The sequence below is a fragment of the Phocoena phocoena genome, chromosome 19 (genome assembly GCF_963924675.1).
Source record: "Phocoena phocoena chromosome 19, mPhoPho1.1, whole genome shotgun sequence".
Taxonomy (NCBI): Eukaryota; Metazoa; Chordata; class Mammalia; order Artiodactyla; family Phocoenidae; genus Phocoena; species Phocoena phocoena.
Window position 1 is genome coordinate 49,002,766 of NC_089237.1, and position 23,377 is coordinate 49,026,142.

At 52.6% G+C, this 23,377-nt stretch overlaps 1 protein-coding gene across 1 annotated transcript in view; it reads left to right on the forward strand.

Annotated features, from left to right (window-relative positions):
• SLC13A5 (solute carrier family 13 member 5) overlaps positions 1 to 17,797 on the forward strand; it is a 23,852-nt gene extending 6,055 nt beyond the window's left edge. Inside the window, 9 exon segments of the mRNA XM_065897884.1 lie at positions 289 to 425; positions 2,758 to 2,945; positions 3,920 to 4,085; positions 5,596 to 5,722; positions 8,980 to 9,185; positions 10,012 to 10,112; positions 11,174 to 11,292; positions 13,214 to 13,375; positions 17,672 to 17,797. Coding sequence (XP_065753956.1) covers positions 289 to 425; positions 2,758 to 2,945; positions 3,920 to 4,085; positions 5,596 to 5,722; positions 8,980 to 9,185; positions 10,012 to 10,112; positions 11,174 to 11,292; positions 13,214 to 13,375; positions 17,672 to 17,797 — 1,332 coding nt within the window.
• The last annotated feature ends 5,580 nt before the right edge of the window (positions 17,798 to 23,377 follow it).

A 23,377-nucleotide genomic window follows, 5' to 3' on the forward strand; every position in this document is an offset into this window, starting at 1 on the left:
CCAAACAGGTGAGCAGCCCCAGGGCATCCGGGGGGCTTCCTGCTTCTCTCCCAGTGGCTCCTTCTCCGAGCCCTTCTCTGAGCTGCCTAGGACCCGGGGAACCAGATAATACCCTGTTTGTGGGCTCTCTCTGGCATAGAGACATATCCTTGACCCTCCATCCCCATTCCAAGCTGCCCTGAAGTCAGCATGCTCTGCTCGCCTATCTCTGGGGACTTGGGTGACCCTGAGCCCAAGTAGTGTGTGGTCAGGGGGCAGGCCTGATGGGGCCTCCATGCTGTCCTGCAGGTGTGCGTCCAGTACATGAAGGACACCAACATGCTGTTCCTGGGTGGCCTCATCGTGGCTGTGGCCGTGGAGCACTGGAACCTGCACAAGAGGATCGCCCTGCGCACGCTCCTCTGGGTGGGGGCCAAGCCTGCCCAGTAATTACGCCTTCTCTCTCTTACCGCAGGGCTCTGCAGTAGGCCCCAGGGCCAGGGAGGGGCATGTGGCACAGGCCAGATCACCCACAGGCAAGGACTGGCCATGGCCTTACCTGGGCTTTGCAGCCAGGCAGACGCCTGGGTGGGTGGAGGCTGGATCAAGCCATGCCTGATACCCCTAGGGGCTTTGTGGGGAAAGCGGGAAACAGATGGCTCAACTACGCAGCTCAGGGGGGAGCAGAAAGGTCATCCCTCCAAGGCTGGCACATCTATTCCCTCTGCAAAGCTGTTGCTTACCCCACCCTTCCCCCATTACTCAGTTGTCTCACCCCTCTCCAGGATCTCCCCTGACAGTCACAAGCCATTCCGACCAAGCCGTGGAGTTGATATAGCAGAAACACCTGAGCGTACCGAGCGCCCACAGGGCCCCGGGCATGATACCGGGGGCTTATTTACCACCTCATCTGACTCTCACCGCACCTCTGAGGGTTGGGGATTATTCCCATCACCCACGTTCTGTTCTGAGGCAGAGAGGGGTTAAATGGTTTGCTGACGTCACATGGGGATTAGACCGGGCCTGTCTGATGGGGCCTTGCCCCCTCTAATTGGGAACTCAGCATGCACCTTTTTTTGAGGCAACGTGCTCCCTAAATGATGGCGTGACCCAGCCCAGCCCTGGGAAGGCAGGTTGGTAGCTCACAGTAAATCCCTCCTGCTACGTCCTCACGTCAAGGGCCATGCTGGGCTCTGAGCACACAGAAGCCCCTGCCCGCCCGAGCACCCTTGGGGCCTCAGCTGCCTTGAGTGAGGGCTTTGTGACTCTCCGACCTGTCACCCGAGCCCCTCCAGTGATTGGTTTACAGTGTCAAATCAGAAGCCACTGCATTTTCTAGAAATGTGAGGCCTCAGAGTTCCTGTTTTCAGGATCCTCTGAGTGGTTGGCTTTTCTCCGTCAGCGGGGGTGGGGCTCATTCTGGAGTGTGCTGGAGCGCCTTTGCTCCCAAACCCAGGGTGCCCAAACCCACACGCTTCTCTGCTCCTTCCTGTCGCCTGGCTCCTCCTCCGAGCCTGGCTTCCAGCTGTCCAGGGCACTGCCTGTGCTGGGGGCGACCTGTAGGTTGAGGCTACCCTTGATGCCTCGGAGCATCACGTTGAAGCCTCATTCATGTGAACTCTGACCCTCATCCTAGCCTGGATCCCAACCTTTGTACCTATGGGTCCATGAGGTCTACCTGCATGGATACCAGCTAAAGCCCAGTGCAGTGCAGCCCCGAGACCCTTCTTCAGGCAAACAAATTAGTGGCCCTGGGGAGGAGCCTGACTGCAGAGGGGCATGGAGACCAAGAGGTTGAGTTCCATTTAGCCAACCACCCCTCCCAAGCTCCTCTGCTCCTGGCCTTGTGCCAGGTGTGTGGGACCCATGGAGAGGAATCAGACCTTCCCTGCTCATGTGCTAAGGAGAGAGCAGACATGGACACAGTTTCAAATCCAGCCAGCGAGAAGTGTCCTAGAGAAGACTGAGGAGGGTATGGTCAGCCCTACCTGGTGCGCACTGGGAAGGAGGTGACAGAGAAGGGATGCTGCCTGAAGGCGTTGAGAGACTGTGAGGAGTTTTCTAGGCAGATGACACAGGTGGCACAGAGGTGGAAGGTGGGGTGTTACACGGAAAGGGAACGTTTTCTGAATACTGTTTGGGGATCTGGTCCACTGCAGAGTGGAGGGCGGCAAAGAGTGTGAATGGAGGGAGGTGGGGCAGGCGATCAGCCATGAAGGAAGCCCCACTTCCCAGGGCCCTCCCCGGCTCATCCTACCCTCGAAGGCTGACTCCACGCAGCCCTTCTGAACTCATGAGGGGAGAGGTGGGGTCAGGGTGGGTGGCAATCTTCTAGATAGAAGTGGGAAGTTTGGTCTGCCTGCACACAGGGCTGCCCCAGCACACCCCTAAGTCATATTAGGGCCAACTCTCCACACTGGGTCTGCACAAACTGGATGCTGGCGCTTCCCTGGCTAGATGGTGAGCGCCTTAGGACCACGACTGAGGCTCAGGCTGCCTGGTAACCCGGTAGCCAGCAGAGTAGATGTCAGTAATGTTTGTGGGAGAGAGGGGCAGAGGGAGGAAGGGAAGGGAGGGAGGGAGGCAGGCACTAAAACTGCAATCCCCTCCTGGATAGCCAACCTTGAACTGGCCTCAGCACCTTGGCCCTGACCCCTGGCTTCCCTGCAGGGGGCACCTAGCCACCCCCCCCACCCCCCCACCCCCCGCTGCTCCCTAGGGGCTGTGAGAGGTGGGGGCGGGGATTCTCCGGCTTTCCTCCCTGCCCCTCCTCTGCAGGCTGATGCTGGGCTTCATGGGCGTCACGGCCTTTCTCTCCATGTGGATCAGCAACACGGCCACCACGGCCATGATGGTGCCCCTTGTGGAGGCCGTGCTGCGGCAGATGGAGGCCATGAGCGCAGCCACCGAGGCCAGCCTCGGGGCTCTGGAGCTGGCAGACAAGGGCAAGGCCGGCGAGCTGCCAGGTGAGGCCCTGGCCAGGGCAGCCTTCCCCTCTGTTGCCAACAGCTTTAGCCACCTCCCTGCTTCCTGGAGCCCTCCTTTTAGCAGGCACGTAGAGAAATACTTAGAAGACGCTGTTTTCCTAAGTTTTAGGAATGTGATTAGTGCATAAAAGTTAGATCCTTGAGTAGAGCTTATAGCAAGTTCCTGCCCTCCGTTACCGCCCTCACTGAAATGAATACGTGTTGATTTGATCATTCATTTGGGTATCTTTTGAGCACCTACTGGATGCCCCTCAACCCCTTCTACCCCTACTCATCCTCAGGGAGGCCTCCTCTGAACAGGCCAAATCCCTCCACACTCTGTTCCCGCAGGTACTGGGGTTGGTCGTCCCACCTTTGCTTCCCCGCTAGGCACCGAGCTCAGGAGAGTCAGAGTGCCTGTGTTTTTCTGTCTTGTTCACTACCCCATCCCCAGGGCCCGGCGTGGGGCCACTCAGGGCCTGTGCTGACAGCCTGATTGCCGGACCCTGGGCCAGGTCCTGGGGCTGCAGAGATGAAGCAGACACTCTCCTATCGTGCAGCCCGGTGGGACGGAGTCAAGAGGCCCCTCAGAGAGTTCGTCTGACCTGGAGGAGGCCAAGGGTTGCCACTAGCCAGACACTGAGGGAGCGCAGAGAAGGGAGAGGCCTTGCTAGGAGAAGAGGACATCTGGGATGGATTTGGGCCCCTCCCTCCAGATGAAGGGAACAGCCTGAGTAAGAGCAAGGAGGCAGGAAAGAAAGGAGTGTGTCTGACGTCGCTGGCTGGGCTCGCCGAGGGACGTAGCTGGGGGTCACGTGGGGCCAGATAAGAGCACTGGGCTGGAGGCGGGGGACAGAACCTGGGCGGGGAGCCGGCAGACCTGGCACGCCTGGGTCCTCAGGTCAGCGGCAGGGTCAGGAGCTGAGGCTGGGCAGGTGGTCCCCAGTGCGCCCACGGCAGTGTGCCCACCACAGGGAGCCAAGAGAATTTTGAAGGTCCCTCCATGAGGCAGCGGGAGGTCGACAGGAAGAACATATGCAAGGCCATGACCCTGTGCGTGTGCTACGCAGCCAGCATCGGGGGCACTGCCACCCTGACCGGCACGGGACCCAACGTGGTGCTCCTGGGACAGATGCAAGAGTGAGTCGCTGGCCATGCCTTTTGGGGACAATAGTGGGGGGAGGATGGGGCTGGAGGGGCCCACCCACCTCTCCCTCCTCTTCAGCTGGGCTCTGGAGCCTGGATGGGGGTGGGGGCCGCCTGGCAGGGGTGAGAGGGTGGGCCGCCATCAGCCTCTGTGGCCCAACCTCCCTGCACCTGCTCAGGACCCCACAGCACAGGAGCTGATGTCCACAGACCGGGCTGCTTTCTGCTCAGGACAAGTCCTGCCGTTCTTTCCTGGGCTCAGGAGTCTCGCTCAGACAGGGAATGTGGACTGAACGTGGAGCTAGTCATGGGAATTGACAGTGTAATCCGAGAAGCGGGGTCCTTGGTTAAAACTTGTAGAAAATAGATGCCCCTAAAGATGCTCCCCTCAAAGCTGGCTCACGACCTCGGTTGTTAATGGCGATGGTCCTATGACACCTGGCAAGGTTAGAGGTTAGGTCACCTGGTGCCTCACCGGCTCTTTCACTATGGCCCCTCTAATTGCCCTTGAGAGGGACGTGTGCCCCTGTGAGGCTCCAGGTGGACCATGGGGTGGTTTAGAACTTTCCAGCCTTGGCCACAAAGGGACCCAGGCTTTGAGGACCCAGTTCTGTTCTTGGTCTTGTGCCGGGTGGGGCTTGGGTCACAGAAGTGAGAGGAACCTGGGCCCTGCCCATGGGATACTTGTGGGCAGCTGAGGGTAGCAGACACCCAGAGAGTTCTGGCGGGTTGTGTAAATGAAAGTAAGTACAAATTGCAGTGGGCGCAGAGGGAAGGAACAGAAGTACGACGGTGCCCGTCCTGTGCAGACAAACACCCTGGACAGGGGTCGGGAGGGCAGCTGGGAGGTGGGAAGGGCGGGCCTGCAGACACTCGAGATCCAACAAGCAGACTGTTTTGCTCCTGCGAGTGTTTTCTGTAATGACAGTCTTATGGTTTCCCCTGAAGTTCCTCTGGGCTGAATGGGAAAAGCTCTGTGGCTAGTTTGACACCCCTGGGCTAAAGGGAGCAGTGCCTGGGGTTGGGGGCGGAAGTGACCCTCCTCCAGCCCCCAGGAAACATCTTCTGGTCCCACCCTGGGAAGCTTTTGAGATTTGATTTCCTAAGGGGGGGCCTTCCCTTGCAGAAGCCCACGGGGTGAGGTTCTGAGGCATCTGTGGACCCCCTGAAGCTGTTGGCCAAAATCTGTGTGTACAAAGGGGTATTTTTCTGGACTGAAGGGCCATGCCTTTCGTGAGCTTCTCAGTGGGGTGTGGACCTCCAGGAGGGGCAGTTGGTCGCTCCTTAGGCTTGCCTTGTGCGTGGCTGTGTTCTGGGGTCCCTGCTTGACTGGGGTAATGCTGAGGGACGGGTGTGGGTGGCTGGACTTCAGGAGGAGGGGGCCCCGCTCCAGACCACCTCTCGGGGCCCGGCAGCTGCTCAGCCTCCGCCCGCAGGGTCCGGCCCGCCAGCTCTCCGCAGCTCAGTGTCTGGTAGAGATGTGGACCAGCGTTTTCCCCTTCAGACTGTTTCCTGACAGCAAAGACGTCGTGAACTTCGCCTCTTGGTTTGGATTTGCCTTCCCGAACATGCTGATCATGCTGCTGCTCTCCTGGCTGTGGCTCCGCTTTATTTATATGAGATTCAAGTAAGTTTGAGATGCTTATGGCAGAGGATCTAACCGTGCCTCGGCGCAGTAGGGGAGTCTACAGAGTCCCTCCCGCCTGGCCCTGAGCATTTCTGCAGCCCCATCTCCTGCTAGTTTGCCCTCCAGTTCGCGCTACCCCTGCTGCTCACCGTGCCTTTGCACATGCTGTTCCCTCTTCCTGGAATGCCACTCCCTGCCTTCCTACCTTCCAACCTCCTCAGTCCTCAAGGCCAGTTCAAATGCTCCTTCCTCAGCGACACCTTTCCCAACTCCCCCTACCCCCATCCTGATTCTGATGGATTGCCTGCTAGCTGTTCCGGACTTCCCTGGGCACACCACGCCTTGCCCCTTGGCACCTGTAGTCATGCTCCAGTGCCATCCCTCCCCTGACCTGAGCTCCTCTGTGGCCTGCGGTAAGTCCTCTCTGACCCCTACACCCGGCCGGGCTCCCAGCCCAGGGAGAGAGAGTAGGTGTATCGTTGTCAAAGCAGTTAACAAGAAACTTTGTTCTTGGTGCCAGTCAACACTGCTGGACAGACTTCCACTTGGCTGCCAGTGTCTGTCAGGCCAGGTCACAGCGGACCTCCTGATAATATACACATCAGTCCAAACCCAGATTTACGGAATGCTTACAATGTTCCCAGCAGCGCACAGCTTCTGCAAAGTTTACCTTCCAGTTCCCAGCACACAACTGACCAAGAGTCAACCTTGACAGCAGCCAGACTTTGGACAGAAACCATGATGTGTGGCTGACAAATACCTCAAAATGTTGTTGTCATTTTTAAATGCACAAACTTCTCTATGGCGTGAAGGTGACCCTCTCACACTGGAGTATAAAGTACCTAGCTGTGAGCCATGTGCTCCGTGCCTTAATTCACATGGCGCTTGAGCCCAGCAAAAAAACAGAGGCCTATGCGACCAAGAGATCTCAGAGCTGAAAGGTAAAAGCGCCCACGAAGACCTGTGAGTTAATGGGAAAAGGGGGCACTCTGGTTAAGTTTTCTCCTGAAGGAGGAACTGTTTTGAAGACTGCCGTTAAAAAAATCTCTGTCCGTCATCAAAGCAGCCGTAATGACGACATAACGGTAGCTGTAGGCATTCGTCGCACACCCCACCCTGCCCGGTGTCCGGCCCATGTGAGAGGGAAGCTGCTCCTACGGGTGCTTGGCTGCATAGTTTGAATCCCTCATCTGGTTGGTCGTGGAGAGCAACGTCAGGGTCATTCCCTCCAGCCGAATTCTGAAAAACTCTATCTTCCTGAGTCTATGGGCAGCTTCCTAGGCCACATCCAGCCAAGGGAGCCACAGACCCTCCCAAGAGCACCCAGGACTCTTGGGATATTCCTGCTGGCTTACACCCAACTTTCCTCACCAGGCTAAGCCCTGAGTTAGGCATGACGGTTCTTCTGGCCCCTGCCACGGGGCTCGGGGTCCCTTTGCCTCTCCTGCAGCGCACTGACCCAGTTCATCATGCACCCACCCAGCTCCCGGGGCCCCCACACGAAAGCTAGATCCATCCGCCTGCATCTCGTGCCAGCCCAGCGGTCACCAGACAGATAAACCCAAAGATGAATGTGAAACCACTTAGTGTGAGAGGGACCTGAAGGCCTGGGGGCACCACTGCAGGGGGCCGGCACTGGACAACTGCATATATGATGCAGCCCCCGGAGTCTGCAGCCAGTGTGGTGTCGGGATGTGTCTCCAGCATCAGACAGGGGCTGGGCAGCTACCAAAGTCACCCCTTATCCTGGAAGCCTGAAGCCTCTGGTCCAGCCCCCGAGTCTCGAGAATGACAGGTGGCAGCAGATCGCTAGTGGGTGGAACACAGACGCTCTCATGCCAAGGGGGCGAGGACAAAGAGGCCAGCTCCCACGCCAGCAGAGCCATCCCCATGCTGGATGATCTGGAGGGTGTCCCTGGCGGGTGACCCTGAGGAAAAACGTCCTTGCCCCTTGTCCAGAACGGAGATCTTGGCCAGCTGTGCAGACCTGAGTCCCCATCACTGCCACTTCCTTTCCTAACCCCTGAGCACTGTGGGAAGCAGTGTCCCAACCTCCTTGAGTCCCTGCTCTAGGCCGTGCCCCATGCCCCGCATGGCCCTCACCCTCTCAAGGGTGGTTCCCGTCCAGCCCTGGCTTCAGCATTCGACACCTCAGCATGTATTCCATCAACCCCTGTGCTCCTAGGAAGTCTGTTTTAGGGTCCCAGGAAGGACTCCCACAAGGGAAGCCTCTCTAGGGATAATCCTCTTGGCCTTGCCCCCCACCTTCAGGCTGACGGGGGATGGAACGTGTGATTGGAATCCTCAGCGGATTCCTCGGGGTTGGCATCCTGTGTGCCAGTGGCCCCAGTCAGCCCCTCCCCAAGGCTAGGTACCCTCTATAACTCCTCCGAGATCCCTCCTCCTTCCTGCCCCCTCCTGCCAACACTCCCCAGGGAAGTCCTGCAGGGTGCCCTGGGCAGGCGTGTTGGCCAATGGGCACTGGTTCCTAGGGAGCCCATCCAAGAGCAGGACCTGGCTGGCTTCCCTCCTGCCTTAGCCACAGCTACTACGAGCCCCAGAGTCTTCTGGGTCCTTAATCCTACATGTCAGCTCCTTGCAATGCAAGTACCCACCCTGTTCCTGCCTGACCCAGTCTGCTGGGACCTGTCCTTGTTCCTTGTGTCCTCTTGAGCCACCTGCTGATGGGGACTGGCATCCTGGCACCATCGAAGGCAGCTCCAGGCCGCAGTGGGAGGAGGAAGACGGAGCACGTGAAGGAGCCTCGGCCCCACCTTGTGCCGGTTCCAGATTTCTCACGGCCACCCCCAGATGTCGGCAGCCACCGGTCTCTAGGCGGCTGGCACCTGCCGGGACCCCCTTGCCAGCAGTGGCCTCGGCTCTGCTTCCGATGCTCCTGTCCATCCCCTGTTCCCTGTTTTGCTCAGCCTCCCACCCTCCTGACCGTCCTCTCTTCCTACCTCCACTGTCCCTGACACCCCACCTGTGCCATCTCAGGCTTCTTCTGGGGGCACCCTGGGGGCATATGCCGGGCCCATAAAACAGAGACTTTGCCCCACTATGTCCTGTGAGGTAGGGTAGGCAGATGACAGAATTGGGGAGTGGGAAGGGACTTGCTCAAGGGCCCCCGGGGGACAGGCAGCCCTGTGTGGCTTTCTATCATGTTCTGCTGCCCAGTGTTCACGCTTCCATTCAACCAGTCCTGAGTCAACCAACACGCCCCGCCATCCTCTTGTCTTTGCATTCTCTAGTATTAAAGAGTCCTGGGGCTGCGGGCTGGAGAAGAAGAGTGAGGAGAAGGCTGCCCACGAGGTGCTGTGGGCGGAGTACAGGAAGCTGGGGCCCCTCTCCTTCGCTGAGGTCAACGTCCTTCTCTGCTTCTTCCTGCTGGTCGGCCTGTGGTTCTCCCGGGACCCCGGCTTCATGCCCGGCTGGCTGTCAATCACCTGGGTGGAGGGCAAGACAAAGTAAGTGACTCCTCCGACAGCGCGCCCCCGTGGCTCTCCTCCTTTTCTGCTGTCCAGTTCTGGAGCACTCTGTTGGTTTCTGGACTCATTTATGTCTCACCAGTCTTCCTGACAAGCTCACAGATGTGTTCTTGTGGGCCCTCTTGCCCCAACAGGCTGGCAGGGTAGCCAGGCTGTGATAGAGAGAGGTCGGTAGGGCTGGGGCTGGGGCTCTCAGCACTCTGGTTTCCAAGTCTCTGTTCTGCCATCTTTCCTTTCTCATCTTTCTTCAGGTCCGGGCGAGTCCCTCTGAAGACACACATCCTGGGGTCCAGAAGCTTCTTTAGACAGAGACTTGGCAAAAGGGGGGATATGAAGTTTCTCTCCTGGCTAAGATGTTATGTGGTCAGAATGGAAGAAAGGTTGAGAAACATGCATATCCTAGAAAGGGCAGGAGATGTGGACAGGAGACCGCTGCCTGTTACTGCTCATTCCATTTTGAAGGTCTGCTTGGGGTAGCCCCAAAGTCCTTGTGGCCACCCTGGTGAACCCAGAATCCCAGAGAATCTGGTTGGGAAGAGCTCATGAAGTTCACCTATGGAGCAACACAGACAGAGAGGGAAGTGAGCCGCTCAGAGCCACTCGAAGTTGGTGGCAGAGCTAGGCCAAGAACGCGGGAGTCTTGGTGTCCCGCCAGGATTCAGTCTACCTCACCCCTCCTGATCTTGGCCTTTGGGGTTCCAGTTTTCTTACTCAGATGAGCCTGTTTCCTCACGTGGGAGCAGGCTTGCTGCATGACTGTCGTGTAGCCAAGATGGGCTAATCCCATGTGCTCCTCCCTGCCCAGGTATGCCTCCGATGCCACAGTGGCCATCTTTGTGGCCATCTTGCTATTCATTGTGCCTTCGCAGAAGCCCAAGTTCAACTTCTGCAGCCAGACTGAGGAAGGTAAGGCTCCTGTCCTGGCCTCGCATTCATCAGGGTTGGGGCCCGGCAGCAAGGGATCTCCATCGTGTTCCCTGGGCCCGGGAGGGAGAACATCTCACCCTGCTGAAAAGGACTGTGGCTAGATTACAAACTCTGGGCACAGCGTATTTTCCAAGGCTTCTCTGCATATTGTTTAGTGCAAAATCTCCTCTTTTGCTTTTTAAACATTTGAAATCGTATTTATTTTACAACAGGAACAGAAAGAGATTTCACATTTCCCATAAAGCCATCAGTATTTTGGGGGTTTCTCTCTCCCTCCCAGTCTTTGTTAATATGCATATATATTATATGGCTATAATCAAAACACACATAATTTCAATCCTGTTTCTTTACTGGTTTTTGTTTTCATGTTTTTGCTCGTGGTTATGCTAGAAACATTTCCTGCTATTGCCACAGTCTTCCAATTCATTTTCTCTGATAACGGCATTATATTGTTATCGGGGGCTGTAACCATTCCCCAGTCACGGAGCGTTCTGGCTGTTTTGAATTCTTCATTATTATAAATAAATGTTTTCGTGAATATAGCTTTTTCTTTGAGGGTGTTTCTTCTTTAGGATAAATTTCTAGCAGTGATTGCAGCTGGGGTAAAAGAGTATATATGTCTTCAAGGCTTTTAAAATGTAGTGGTAAATTGCTTTTCAAAAAGACTGCACCAATTTATAACACTGACAGGAGTGTATAACAGCTTTACCATACCATGTCTTTACCAGCAGCGGGTGTTGTAGTGATTACCGTAAATTTTAGCTAATTTACGGATATGAGACGGCACTCATTGTCCTTGCAGGCTTTTATTCCCCTGCTTTAAATCTGTTTTATCTCTTTTGCTTGCTAATGCTGCTCTGGGCTATGTATGGGTTTTTGCTTTGTTTTTTTTCCTGGCCACGCTACGTGGCTTGTGGGATCTTAGGTCTCCAACCAGGGACTGAACCTGGGCCCTCAGCAGTGAAAGCACGGAGTCCTAACCACTGGACTGCCAGGGGATTCCCAATGTATGTGTGTGTGTCTTTATCATCTCTCCTCAGAAATGAAAACACCATTTTATCCACCTCCGCTGCTGAACTGGAAGGTGGCCCAGGAGAAAGTACCCTGGGGCATCGTGCTGCTCCTGGGGGGTGGCTTTGCTCTGGCTAAAGGATGCGAGGTAACTTCTCCACTGTGGGCTGCCTAGGGCCCCTTCCTTCACCAAGAGGGCAGCTGAGAACTGCTGCACCCCTCCTTCTCGGCACCCCAGGCCTGTGCCTGTGTGTTTCTGTGTCTGTCTTCTCCATGTAACTGTTCATTTCTTGAAGACAGGGCCTCTGCCTTGTCATCTAGGTACCCTGCACCATGAATAGTGCCTGGAATAGAGAAAGTACTCTCTGAGTGATTTTCAGAAATGAGTGAATGAGTGACCCTGGTTAGCCAAAAGGGATGGGGGATGCTGGGAGGTCTCCTGTGGGGTTTGGTAATAATCTCTGTTCTGATTTATTCTAGGCAGATCTTTCTTTCAAGTCTTTGTGAATATTTTCACCATTACCTTTGGTTCCTCTTCCTGCTGAACTTTGTTGATATGGTTGCCATTAAAAATTTTTTTTTCTCTAGCTAGGTATGTAGTGACATAGGAGGAGAGGAAGAGCTTTTGGGGGAAAACACCCAAAAATGCAACTTTCTTACCTCCCCCCTTCCCTGATAGGGAAGAAATGAGCCAGAGGGAGGGATGCTTGGTGCTGCTCTCCTCTGTCCAACCGTTCATCCATCTATCCAGGAATTGAGCGTAATCCATAGACTTGGTCTATCTTATTATTGCTGTTTCCTCAGCATCTAGGACAGAGCCTGGCACATAGTGGGTACACAACTATTATTTGGATGAACAGATCCATCCATTTAGTCACCTCTCCATCCATTTCTCATTCACTCATTCATTCATCATCAAACCTTCCTATCATGTCTGTGTTAGGTCAGGCACAGGAATTACAGAGGAGATTGATATATGGTCCCTGTTCTTGAGGATTTCACAGCCTAGAGAGGGGGGCATGTTTGGAAGAGCATTTCAGAAAGAAGTGACACATGAGTAAAGAAATCAGCGTGTTGTATCCAGCTGAGGAACAGCAGACAATAAGGCTGGTGAGGCTCACAGAAGCCACTTCACTGAGGGTCAAGATAGGGAGTGTGGACCTTATTCTGAAGGTGGTGGGTAGCTACTAAAGGGTTGAGGCCAGAGAGTAACTTGGTCAGATCTGCACTTGGGAAAAATCTCCTGGATGTCTGAAGTGGAGGCCTAGGCCGGACAGGGGTTGGGGAAGACCCAGTAGATGCTCCATAGCCTTCATCTAACACAGGCTCAGAACACTGGACTCCATGGACCACTGTCTCCTTCTTGAAACTCCTTCTTCCTTTGGTCCCCAAGACATCATTTTCTCCTGTCTACTTCTAACTCTGACCATTCCTGCCCTGCCTTGGATGACTTTTCCTCTGTTCTCCCTTAAATATGAGTGTTCCTGAAGGTTCTGTCCTTGGCTGCTTCTTTGTTCACGTTTCATTCTCGCCCTGGACAATCCATTCTTAGCCTAAAGCCCCAAATCTAAATTCCCAATTTCTGGCTCAAATCACTCTCTTGAGCTTTAAGGACTGTGGGAGACAGAGAGGAGATGATGGACATGAGATGTTTTGGGTGACATGGTGACTGGGCATAAGAAATAAGGGGGACAGAGACCCCAGGATGACCCCCTAGCCTTCTAGGTTGGACACTAGGTGAGTCTAGTCACTGGGCTGGGGAGCCCAGGGGGAGCAGAAGATGAATTCAGGTTGGGGCATGTTGGGTCTGACACGCTCGTGGGATATCTGGGTGGAAATCCAGACAGCAGACCAGCTGGGCTGGAAACGAGGATTTAGGAGACCGCAGAGTGAGGATGGAGATTGAAATTGTGGGTATGAATTAGATCACCTATGGTAATGTACGCAGAGAGAGAGAATCAGAAGTGAAGGTGGGCTGAGCTCTTTGGAGACAGATGAAGGTCCCTCCAGGCTCCGGAGGAACTGTGAGCCACGAGCCCTGTGGTGACTGCCCTCCCTGTATTTCCCAGGCCTCGGGGCTGTCAGAATGGATGGGGAAGCAGATGGAGCCCTTGCATGCTGTGTCCCCAGCAGCCATCACCTTGATCTTGTCCACACTCATTGCTGTGCTCACAGAATGCACAAGCAACGTGGCTACCACCACCCTGTTCCTGCCCATCTTTGCCTCCATGGTAAGTAACCCTGATGGGGGTGATGACCCTTAGTCGTCATTTCATAGGAAGCTGACCATATCCTGGGTCCTTAGAGAGGCAGTGACATCAGGGGCCCAAGCCTGGCCAGGCTTTGGAGACCTGGGTCCTGAGCCCTGCTCCAACACAGACTTGTGTGCCCTTGATGGCCCTGGGCCTGCGCTCAATGCTTTGCTGGTTCTTCTTTGTATCCTCCACGCTGACCAAAAGTGCTAAGCAACAACCAGGTGCCCTAAATTTATTTATAAATGTAATAGATTATTTCTCAAGCTGGGGAGACAGGGCTTACACCAAGGATGCCATGGGGGAATGATAGAGGGTCTCTCAGAATATAGCACAGGAGAGCAGAAGGCCTGCAAGACAGGGGGACACCATTGGCTGGAACCCACCAGGAAGAATCTTGGGGGAAATGGAGCCTGGGAATGGTGGGAGGGGAGAGGACGTTCTGGGAAGATGGAGTAGCCCACATAAAGGGAATGAAGTGCATGACTGAAAACTCCCAGAAGCCTTGCTTGGCAAGCTCAGGGACTGGGGATCAGTGGGCACTGAGCCCAGAGAGGCTGTGGGTGGTGGTGGATGGGGATGCTGAGTGCCAGGCTAAAGAGTTGTGTTCCGTGGGCAAGCATGTTTTTGAATTGGGACTAAGAAGAAAGCAGAGCTTACAGGAAGCTCGACTGTGACCTTCTCTTGCATTTCCTTTTGTCACTCATCACTTGGCAGTACCAACCTCAAGGTGGTACAGAAAAAGCCCTAGGTTCGGAGTCAGAAGACCTGAGTTCAAGTTGTGGGATCCTCAAACCCATCACTCGAGTTCTTTCTCCTACTCTTGTGCTGAGGGTCAAGTAGGATGAGGCCTATGAAAACCTGCTATAGATGTAAAATGAGCTGGGGAGAGGCTGGGGCTGTCATTCTGGAGTTGGGAGGACAGACTTACAAAGGCCTCAACACAGGATTTTGAAGTTGGTAAATTTTCATTCAGTTGCCAGGATGTCCACGTGTATAAAAAGCAAACCCAAGTGATTTTCTCCTTTTATTCCAAGAGAAGATGGAAGTATTAGAAAGAGCAAGGTGGCCCATCTCCCCCTCCCCTAAGCAGGCTGCCCAGGGCGAAAAGATGCCGAGGAACGTCTTCTGATGCTGGTCGTGCCATAGTGAGGACTCCTTCCCCTAGTAGAGGCCTGGCTTTGTCACCTCCAGACACTAGTCAAATGGGGGTCTTCACCTGAGAGGGTGGCCAGGCCCTTTGAAAACAAGCTTTTCTAGAATCCTAAGTCCTGACTTAGATTCCACACAGACCTCACACTCCTGCCTCAGCACCCACCTGCAGGCAAAGGGAAGGTGGTGACCCCCTAGCTGGGTCACAGAGGCACATGGGGTGCATACCCCATGGGGAAACCAGGAAGCAGACTGGTTCCTCTCAGTTACTCCTAGGAGTGTAACTGGCGCAGCCTTTTCAGAGACCTGTTTACCCATGGGAACCATAACCTGAAACCTGCTCGTACCCTTTGACTCTGGGAATTAAAAATTTTTTTTTCCAATAAAAAAAAATATTTATTTTTTCCTATGGTTTAGAATATATCAATACAGTGATAGATGTATATATGTTATAATAAAACCCCCTATATTAAAAGTATATGCTAAAATACTTTCCTGATAGTGGTGAAAATAAAGAAAATTGGAGGCCACTGGTAAAAAAAAATTATGTACATATTTATATTTTGTGCATAGAAAGGTTTAAGATATAAGGTTTGTGAAAATAAAATGACAAGGATTTAAAAAAACCCTACTGCTAAGAGATTATACCGGACTCTGGGAATTTTATGTCCAGGAATCTGTCTTAGGAAAATCATCAGAGATGCCTACAAGCTTAAATTATAAAGATGCACATCAAAGAATTATTTGTTATAAAAATACTTCCATAATAGCAGAGATTGGTGAAATAAGTTATCATATATTCATACAATGTAATACTATCAAGCCATTAAAAAAAAAATCACAATCCTGAAGGGTATTTCATAAAATGGGAACACATAATTTTTCAAAGCTGAAAATGTGATACATACACATAGCCAGAAAATGTCTAATAATACCAAAGCGTATACAGACCCTTACGCTCTAGCTTCCTCCCTAGAGACAACTCCTGTTAAATGGCACTATTCCATGGTCCTGTTCTGCACCTTATTAAATCTAATCATATATCTTGGAGATCCTTCCATTGTTAGCACATAAGACCTACTCAATTCTTCTTTTCAGCTGCAAACTATTCCATTGTTTGTATATATGTATTTTATTTGACCGTCCTGCTATTGATGGCCATCGAGTCTGTTTCCTGTGTGTTTTGCTGTTACAATATTGCACTGAACATCTCTGCATATGTGTCTGCTCTCATGTGCAAGTAGATCTGCATGATAGATTATTAATTTTGATATTGACAGACATTACAAATTATTATATCATTCATTCATTCAACAAATATTTATGAGCATCTGTCTGCTCTGTGCTAGATGTGGCTGAATTTTAAGCTTTGAACAGATGGATACCAAATTTCATACACAAAATGATCCCAAATGTGTACAAAAACACATCCATCCAGAGGCACACACACAGGTGAGAGATGTGGTCCCTGCCCTTTAGGCTCTCTCTGTGTCAGGACAGACCTACATGTGCACACATGGGCTGCAGGAGTGCCCAGCATGGTCTCTGGCACATAGTAGGTGCCCAAGAAGTATATGCTGAGTGAATTGAGGGGGTTCAGAAAGGCTTTCCGGTAAGTTTAGCCTTCAGGGTCCAGCAGAGTTATCATCCAGCTGTGGCAAAGGGTAGAGGAGCCATCAGGACAAAGGCACAGAGGTGGGAATGTACACGGTACATCAGGGAAAAGCTTTTTAGAGTGATGGTCCCCAGGAGCTTTTGTTTTCTGCATCTGTGACGTTGTAGTGCTGTGTTTTTCCCCAGTCACGTTCCATTGGCCTCAACCCGCTGTACATCATGATCCCCTGTACCCTGACTTCATCCTTTGCCTTCATGTTGCCCGTGGCCACCCCACCTAATGCCATCGTGTTTTCCTATGGACACCTCAAGGTTTCCGACATGGTAACGCAGCCGCTTTTATTCACTCCTATTAGCTATGATGCTTTTGTCATGAGGGATGCCCCATTTATTAATGACTTGTGGTGTCAAACAGTTTGGGACCAAATGTCCAGATCTAACTCATTATTTGCATTTATATGCAGCTTTTTTCTTCTTTTTTGACATGATCTCTTATTTCATAGACTGTTCTGTCTCCCAAAGCTGAGAGGTGGGTTACAGAATCTCCCACCTGGAAGTGCCCGAGCAGCCACCAGGGGAGCCTTCACTGAGCACTTGGAAGGGGTGAGGGTGGGAGTCCCACATGGACAAGATGGACTTCACAATCTAGTAAGAACCCGTGAGGACAGTCAGGAGGGGCAAGGCTGAGATGAGGGGAAATGTTAATGACAGCCAGAGAGATTGACAGAGGTGTCTACAGACATGGAAGCAGGCAGGAGGAGAGACACCACTGCCTGGGAGCAGATGCTGCCTTGGAAACAAATGCTGCCAAAGGAGGAACTCTTCAGTTCTGCTTTGGCTTTATCCCAGCCTCCGGTGGGAGGAGGGCGGCTCTGCAGCTCCGGAATGGGGAGAGGCAAGTGGGCAAACAGGGGAAGCCAGGAAGGCGGGTCCCTCTCTTGGCCCAATCGGGTGTTAGTTAACTCAGAGCCTCCGCTGGGTATCTTTGGGACTCCACGGAGCATTCTCACACAGAGGGTGGGTCCCAGAAACCAGGAATTGCAAACTCAATTCCAATCCCCAGTGAAAACTCTGCCACAGGGTTTGAAAGCAATGGTTAGTGAGCACCCAAAGAACGCAGAGCATGCCCTAGAAAGGCCAGCACGTGCCTGTGGGACGGTGAAGGCGCTGGGGTGAGCGCTGGACCTGCAGTCAGACCCGGGCCTCTCCAGTCACTCCCTCGCCTCCCTGAGGCCCAGTTTTCCAAACGTCCCAATGGGCCTGAAGAGCCCACCTGTCCTGCCTGTTTCCCAGGCTGCTTTAGCAGTGGTGCTTCTTACTGGACACCAAGTTGCTCTGCCTGGGGGGTGGGGTGAGCACAGGGCCTGGCCCGGGGACGGGAGGCCCAGCAAACAGTCTGTCTGTCCTTTGTTCCCTTCTCCCAGAGTGCTGGTTCCCAAGGCCCATTCACCTTTGTTCTGACAGCCTGGCAGACCGGAGGGTGCTGACTCTGACCCTGTTTTTTTCCAGATGAAAACAGGACTAATAATGAACGTCATTGGAATCACCTGTGTATTTTTGGCCGTCAACACCTGGGGACGGGTCATATTTGACTTGGACAGTTTCCCTGACTGGGCTAATGTGACAGCACACTGAGACTTAGGAAGAGCCGCAAGACCACGCCCAAGGCCCCTGCCCTCCTGAGGACACCCGAACCTTCCAGTACAACTCGTAGCAGAGCTTTGGGGTTCATGCCCCAAGGTGACCCCATGATGCCCACACCCCACGGAGACCCAGCCAACGGGCCACCTCTTCCTCCAAGCCTGGGGTCTCAGCTGGGGATGGGTGTCTGGAGGGCAGGCTCGGAAGTGAAGGGAGCCTCCCATAAGGCTGCTGGCATCCATCTTTCCTGGGGGCCTGCCATCATCTCTGGGACAGGCAGGGTCCCACCCCCACTAAGCCTCGAGCTGGCCCCATGGCTGGGCTCTGGTGTTCTCTCGTCATCCAAATGGCAACCAGATCCCGGCTCTGGAGGTGAGAAAACAACCTTCCAGAGCCTGTGTCTCTCCCAGCTTACCTCGGGCTGCCTCAGATCCCTCCCGTCACTCGGAAGGGACAACCCAGCCTGGGGACAAAATGTCCGGTCCTGGGAAGCCTTCCACTGCTGGAGCGAGTGGGAATCAGAGCCTCCTGGGACCACCAGGAGTATGGTGCCACCGCCAAAGGATGAGGAATTTGAGTCGATAACTTCCGGACGACACCACCTGCAGCACCCCACTGACAGTTCACTGCTCCATTTGAACTGACAGTTTGGACCCCCTTCCCAGCTCTGTGGGGCACCTCCTTCAGCTTCTAGGCCCCTCTATTGTCTGGCCGACATTTGCTGGAATCCGCCCCTTTTCTCCCAGGCAGGTCAGTTTGGCTCTTCCGGGAGATGCTTTTCCTGCCCCATGACAGCTGGGATCACACTCCAAGTATGGGCAGTGATGGCCTCCTTTGGGGCCACAGGCGGAGGTCTAGGTCCTCCCTCACCTGCAGACCCAGAGGGAATACCTGTTAACCGCCAAAAGCAGGGTTCCTTTAGGGTTTGTCTGTCATGCCAGAGTTTGGGCACCTTTGGGGAAAGCCTCCCTCTGCTGACTGGTCTTGGCAGTCTAGCCTGCTGCTGACAGAGCATCGTTGAGAACAAGCAGTGCCCGGCGGTCCCTGAGCAGACAGCCCCTGCCCATGAGTGAATCTCCCTGAAGTTGCTGGACAGACTCCAGAGTGGTCTGGGAACCCTCAGAACAACCTGTGAGAGACACATGAGAGAATCCTATCCTCCTACCACCAACCCAATTTCCCTTCCTTCTTGTGCTGCTCCATTGATGGTATTTTTCAGAGCAGGAGAAAGTATGGGAACCCAAGGAACCCCCATGCCCCACCCGAGGACCAAGCATACGCCACCTGGTTCCTGGGTGGGACGATGTCTGAGCGCCCAGTCTGTCTCCCACGGAAGGTGCACGGCGCTGTCTCTGGCTTTCTGCTGTGTGTAGGGTGGGGGTGGGCAGGCAGGTGGATGAATGAACACTTACTGCCCACCTCCAGTGTGCCAGGCCTCCCCGGCCCTGGTGCATCGGACAGTTATCTCATTCAGTCTTTGCAGCAGCCTGCGAGATAGGCAGGCATTATTAACCTCCTCTGTCTTTCATTACTACTGGGGCTCAGAGAGGCCAGGCCATGTCCAAAGTCACACATCAAGTTAGTGGTGGCTAAGGTTCCAATATGGATCTTCTGCTGCCATGTCCACTGCTGCTTCCTTAGCCATTAAGGGCCTTGGCCTTACAGGGACGGTAGGGAAAGGTGGGTGGCCAAGAGCACATCTACCCCAAGGCCCTGCCTGCTCAGGGATCATTCACAAGAGCCCTTTCTGCTGCCTCCTCTGCGATGGGCTTAGGTCAGTCCTGGAACAGACAGGGCTGGTCTTTGCCCAGAGAAATAAAGCCTTTGGTTGGAGAGAGCAGTATGGAAATGGCTACCTGCTCCCCTGCCAAGATAAAACTGACCCACCCCTCTATCACTACTCCCTACACTGCCGCTGTTGATGTGTCTGCCCCACCAGTGAGGGCTCCCAAGGACTTGCACTCCCTGCTGGGTCCAGTGCTAGCCCTATGGCTAATCCACAGCAGACCACCACAAGTGTGATTGGTAAATAAATGATTGATCAGTGTTGTCAATCAGATGTATGCCTGGTGGTAGTGAGCAAGGTCAGGGAAGGTCATCCAACGTGGGCAATGAAGGATGAGTAGGACTGGCCAGGCTGATGGGGGAGGATGTGGTGGGGTGGGTGCAAGGGTGGGGGGATTCCATCTGGTTGAGGAATGACAAGAAAGCTGGGCGGGGGTTCAGGAGAACAGATCCCAAGGTTGAGGAGGCTGACCAAAGGCTACCCTTTGGTCAGCTACCCATCTGGGAGCTGCACTAACATTTATGGCCAGTGCAGATCAGGATTGCTTTCGGCTGCAAGTAGGAGAAAACCTAGCTAACAGCGGCCTAAATCATAAGGGCATTTAATATCTACTTAACAAGAAGTCTGGAGGTAGACAGTTGCTGGCACTGGTCCAGCAGCTATCTCGGGCCACCAAAGACTTGGGATTGATCGTCCACTTTGCTATCTTAAGGGTGCTACGCCTTCGCTGTCATGCTTGACCCTCATACTATATACACATCTGCATTGAAGGCAGGAAGGAAGATGTGCGAGATGGGGGCATGATGGCACCTACTGCATCTTTCCCTTTCATTAGAAAAGCAAAAGCTCTCTCAGAAGGCCCTACAATCTTCCCTTTATGTCTTGTTGGCCAGAACTAGATCATATGCCCACCCTTAGGCCAATCACTGACAAAGGGGAATTGGAATACCATGAGACCAATTAGGACTCATTTCTTGGGCCTGGGAAATTGGCCTATGTTTCCTGAAATCAAGAGGTTTTCACCTACTACAAAATATGGCTTCCGGCAGGGGAAGAAAAGGGGGAGTGGCTGGGTAGGTGATGAACCAGGGTCTGCTATTATGACCATTTCAGAGGGTTGCCCTCACTCCAGGCTACTTGAGTGGCTCCCTTTCCATGGAATTCAGTAGAAACACATTCCTAGGTAGGAAGAGAGTATGTGTTTGGTCAAGGGCTTCACCTCTGCCTCCACTTCCAGGAGAACCACTGGATTGGGAGGCTAGAGTCTGAGTCATGGACCAAGTTCAGTCCTGATGTTGGATACTGAACAAGTCAGTCCACCCTCTGGGCCTCAGTTTCCATTAGGAAGGGGCTGGACTAGAGCATCTGTAAGGGCCTTTCCCCAGAGTCATGAACACCCTTACCCCACTGACCCTTCATCTGCTTGGGCCAGATGCAGCCCCTGCCACATCCCCATGATGTCTTGGTTTAAAGTCTATTACATGGCCCACTCCCTGCTCCCATCTGGGTCTTAGCCATTTGCCGAAAGCCCTCTGAGACCTTTTCCCCATTGATATTTTTGCCTCTTATATTTTGTAAAGAGGTTCTACCCAAGACCCTTGATTTCCTTCTTCTTTGCATACATCAAACATTTGGGCCCAAGGTTAGCTAAACACATAATCCTGACCAGGATTGCTCTCTGAACTGTTTTGCCAGGGACTTATGACTCCACAAGGATCCCATGCATTCCAGGGTTCCTTATCCTTTGATCTGGAATTGGGATCCTTCCCCGTCCCTCTGAGCTGAGGACTTCCTTAGGGAAAGACCTGGACTGCCTCTTCTGGCAAAGCCAGTGAGCAGGGCATCTCCCTGGGACAGGAGAAGTCTTCCTTCCACCCCACCGTCCCTTACACACAAGAATAATGGATAATGAAACTTTTGCTCTGGACTTCAAGCAGGGAGTCAGCTCACTAGCACAGAGTCCAATTCTCAAAATGAATATGGACATTCCCTGGTAGGACCCTTGATGGCACATTCTTGTTTGTGGAAATAAAGACCAAATGCTGGACTGTCTGGTTAAAAATTACACCTGGAAGTCCTATTCTTAGCTCAGAACTCCTTTTTCTGGGGTACTCTCTCCCCTGGTCCCACATCCTCTTAAAAGCCTTGTCTTCCAACCCACCAAAGAAGCTTCTTTTCACATTAAAAAAAAATTCCATCATGATAAATCTTCCACATCATGGGATGGCTTTTGACATTCTCCGACAGAAAGCTTATCATTTCCTGTCCAAATCCTTGTGCTCCGATAGATATTCAGTTTACTTCCTGTGGTGTCCTGAGCCAGGATTCAGGTTCTCACTTCCCTGCCACAGAAACGCCTTCCAGGCGCTTCCCCTGATATGCTCGTGCAAATGCCCACTTCTACTCTCAGAGACATAGCCCCCCCCACTGCTGGCAGTGTTAGAGTAGCATTTATGTCCCTGCTTCCAGCTATCAAGGGTAGAGAAATATGACAATTCAACCTCAGAACACCCTGTTATCCAATCAAGAAATTTTAACTAGTTTTTATATCTAAAAAGTTACCATGAACACAGTGAAAAAATTCCAACAGTACAAAAAAGTATTGAGACATGTCCCTCCACTTTAGACCTTGAGGCCTCCAGGCCCTTCCAGAAAGGCAACCATTGCCCAACAGTTTCTTACATGTCCTTGCAGACATGTTACATACACAGTCAGCCCGCAGGGGTTGGCTCCAGGACCCCTGAGGGTACCAAAATCTGCAGGTGCGCAAGTCCCTTGTATAAAATGGCCTAGTACAGCTGGCACCCCCGTACCTGGGATCCTGCATGGTGGTTGGTTGAATATGCAGAGGCAGAACTCGAGGATACAGAGGGCCAACTGTATACAAGCTTATGTAATAGGTATGTGTCCTCTTTATTACATCTGGGAGCATACTATACACATTTTCTGTCCTTGTTTCCACCCCTCCCCCTTAATTTATTTGGAGATCATTCCATTTCAGGACATTAATTATTAAGTTTGACTTTATTTCCCCATTCAACAGTTAATTTTGTTTTTATTTTTTCATTTTTTATTTTTGGCTGCTCCACAGCTTGTGGGATCCTAGTTCCCCGACCAGGGATTGAACCCAGGGCCCGGAAGTGAGAGCACCAAGTTCTAACCCCTGGACCACCAGGGAATTCCCAATTTTGTTTATAAACTGAGGTAAAATTAAATTCAGTGAATTGCACAGATCTTAAGTGTACAATTCAGTGATTTAGACAACTGTATAAAAGGTGTAAGCAACACCTCATTTCCATCTCCTTAACCCCTGACGGTTCTCTTGCCCCTTCTAGGAATTTGCACCTTCTTGAGGCAACCACTGTACTGATTTCTGTCAGCATGGGTTGGTTTTGCCTGTTGAAATTCATGTAAATGGAATCATACAGTACCTACTCTTGTGTCTGATTTATTTTGTGCAACAAAATGCTTTAGAAATTCATTCCTGTTGTGTGTATCCATTCATTCTTTTCATCGTTGTTGCTAAGTAGTGTTCCATTGTATGAATATGCCACGGTTTGTTTATTCTCCTTTGATGGACGTTAGGCTTGCTCCAGTTGAGGGCTATCTGAATAAAGCTGTTATAAAACTCTCTGCCTAAGTCTTTCTGTGGACATGTGTTTTCACTTCTCTCAGCTGTGTGCCTAGGAGTAAGCCTCAGTCTTTTTAAACGCTGCATAGTATTCTATTGTAAGTGTATACCGTATAATAAACAAGACCCCTGTTGATGGGCATTTGGGTCATTTCCA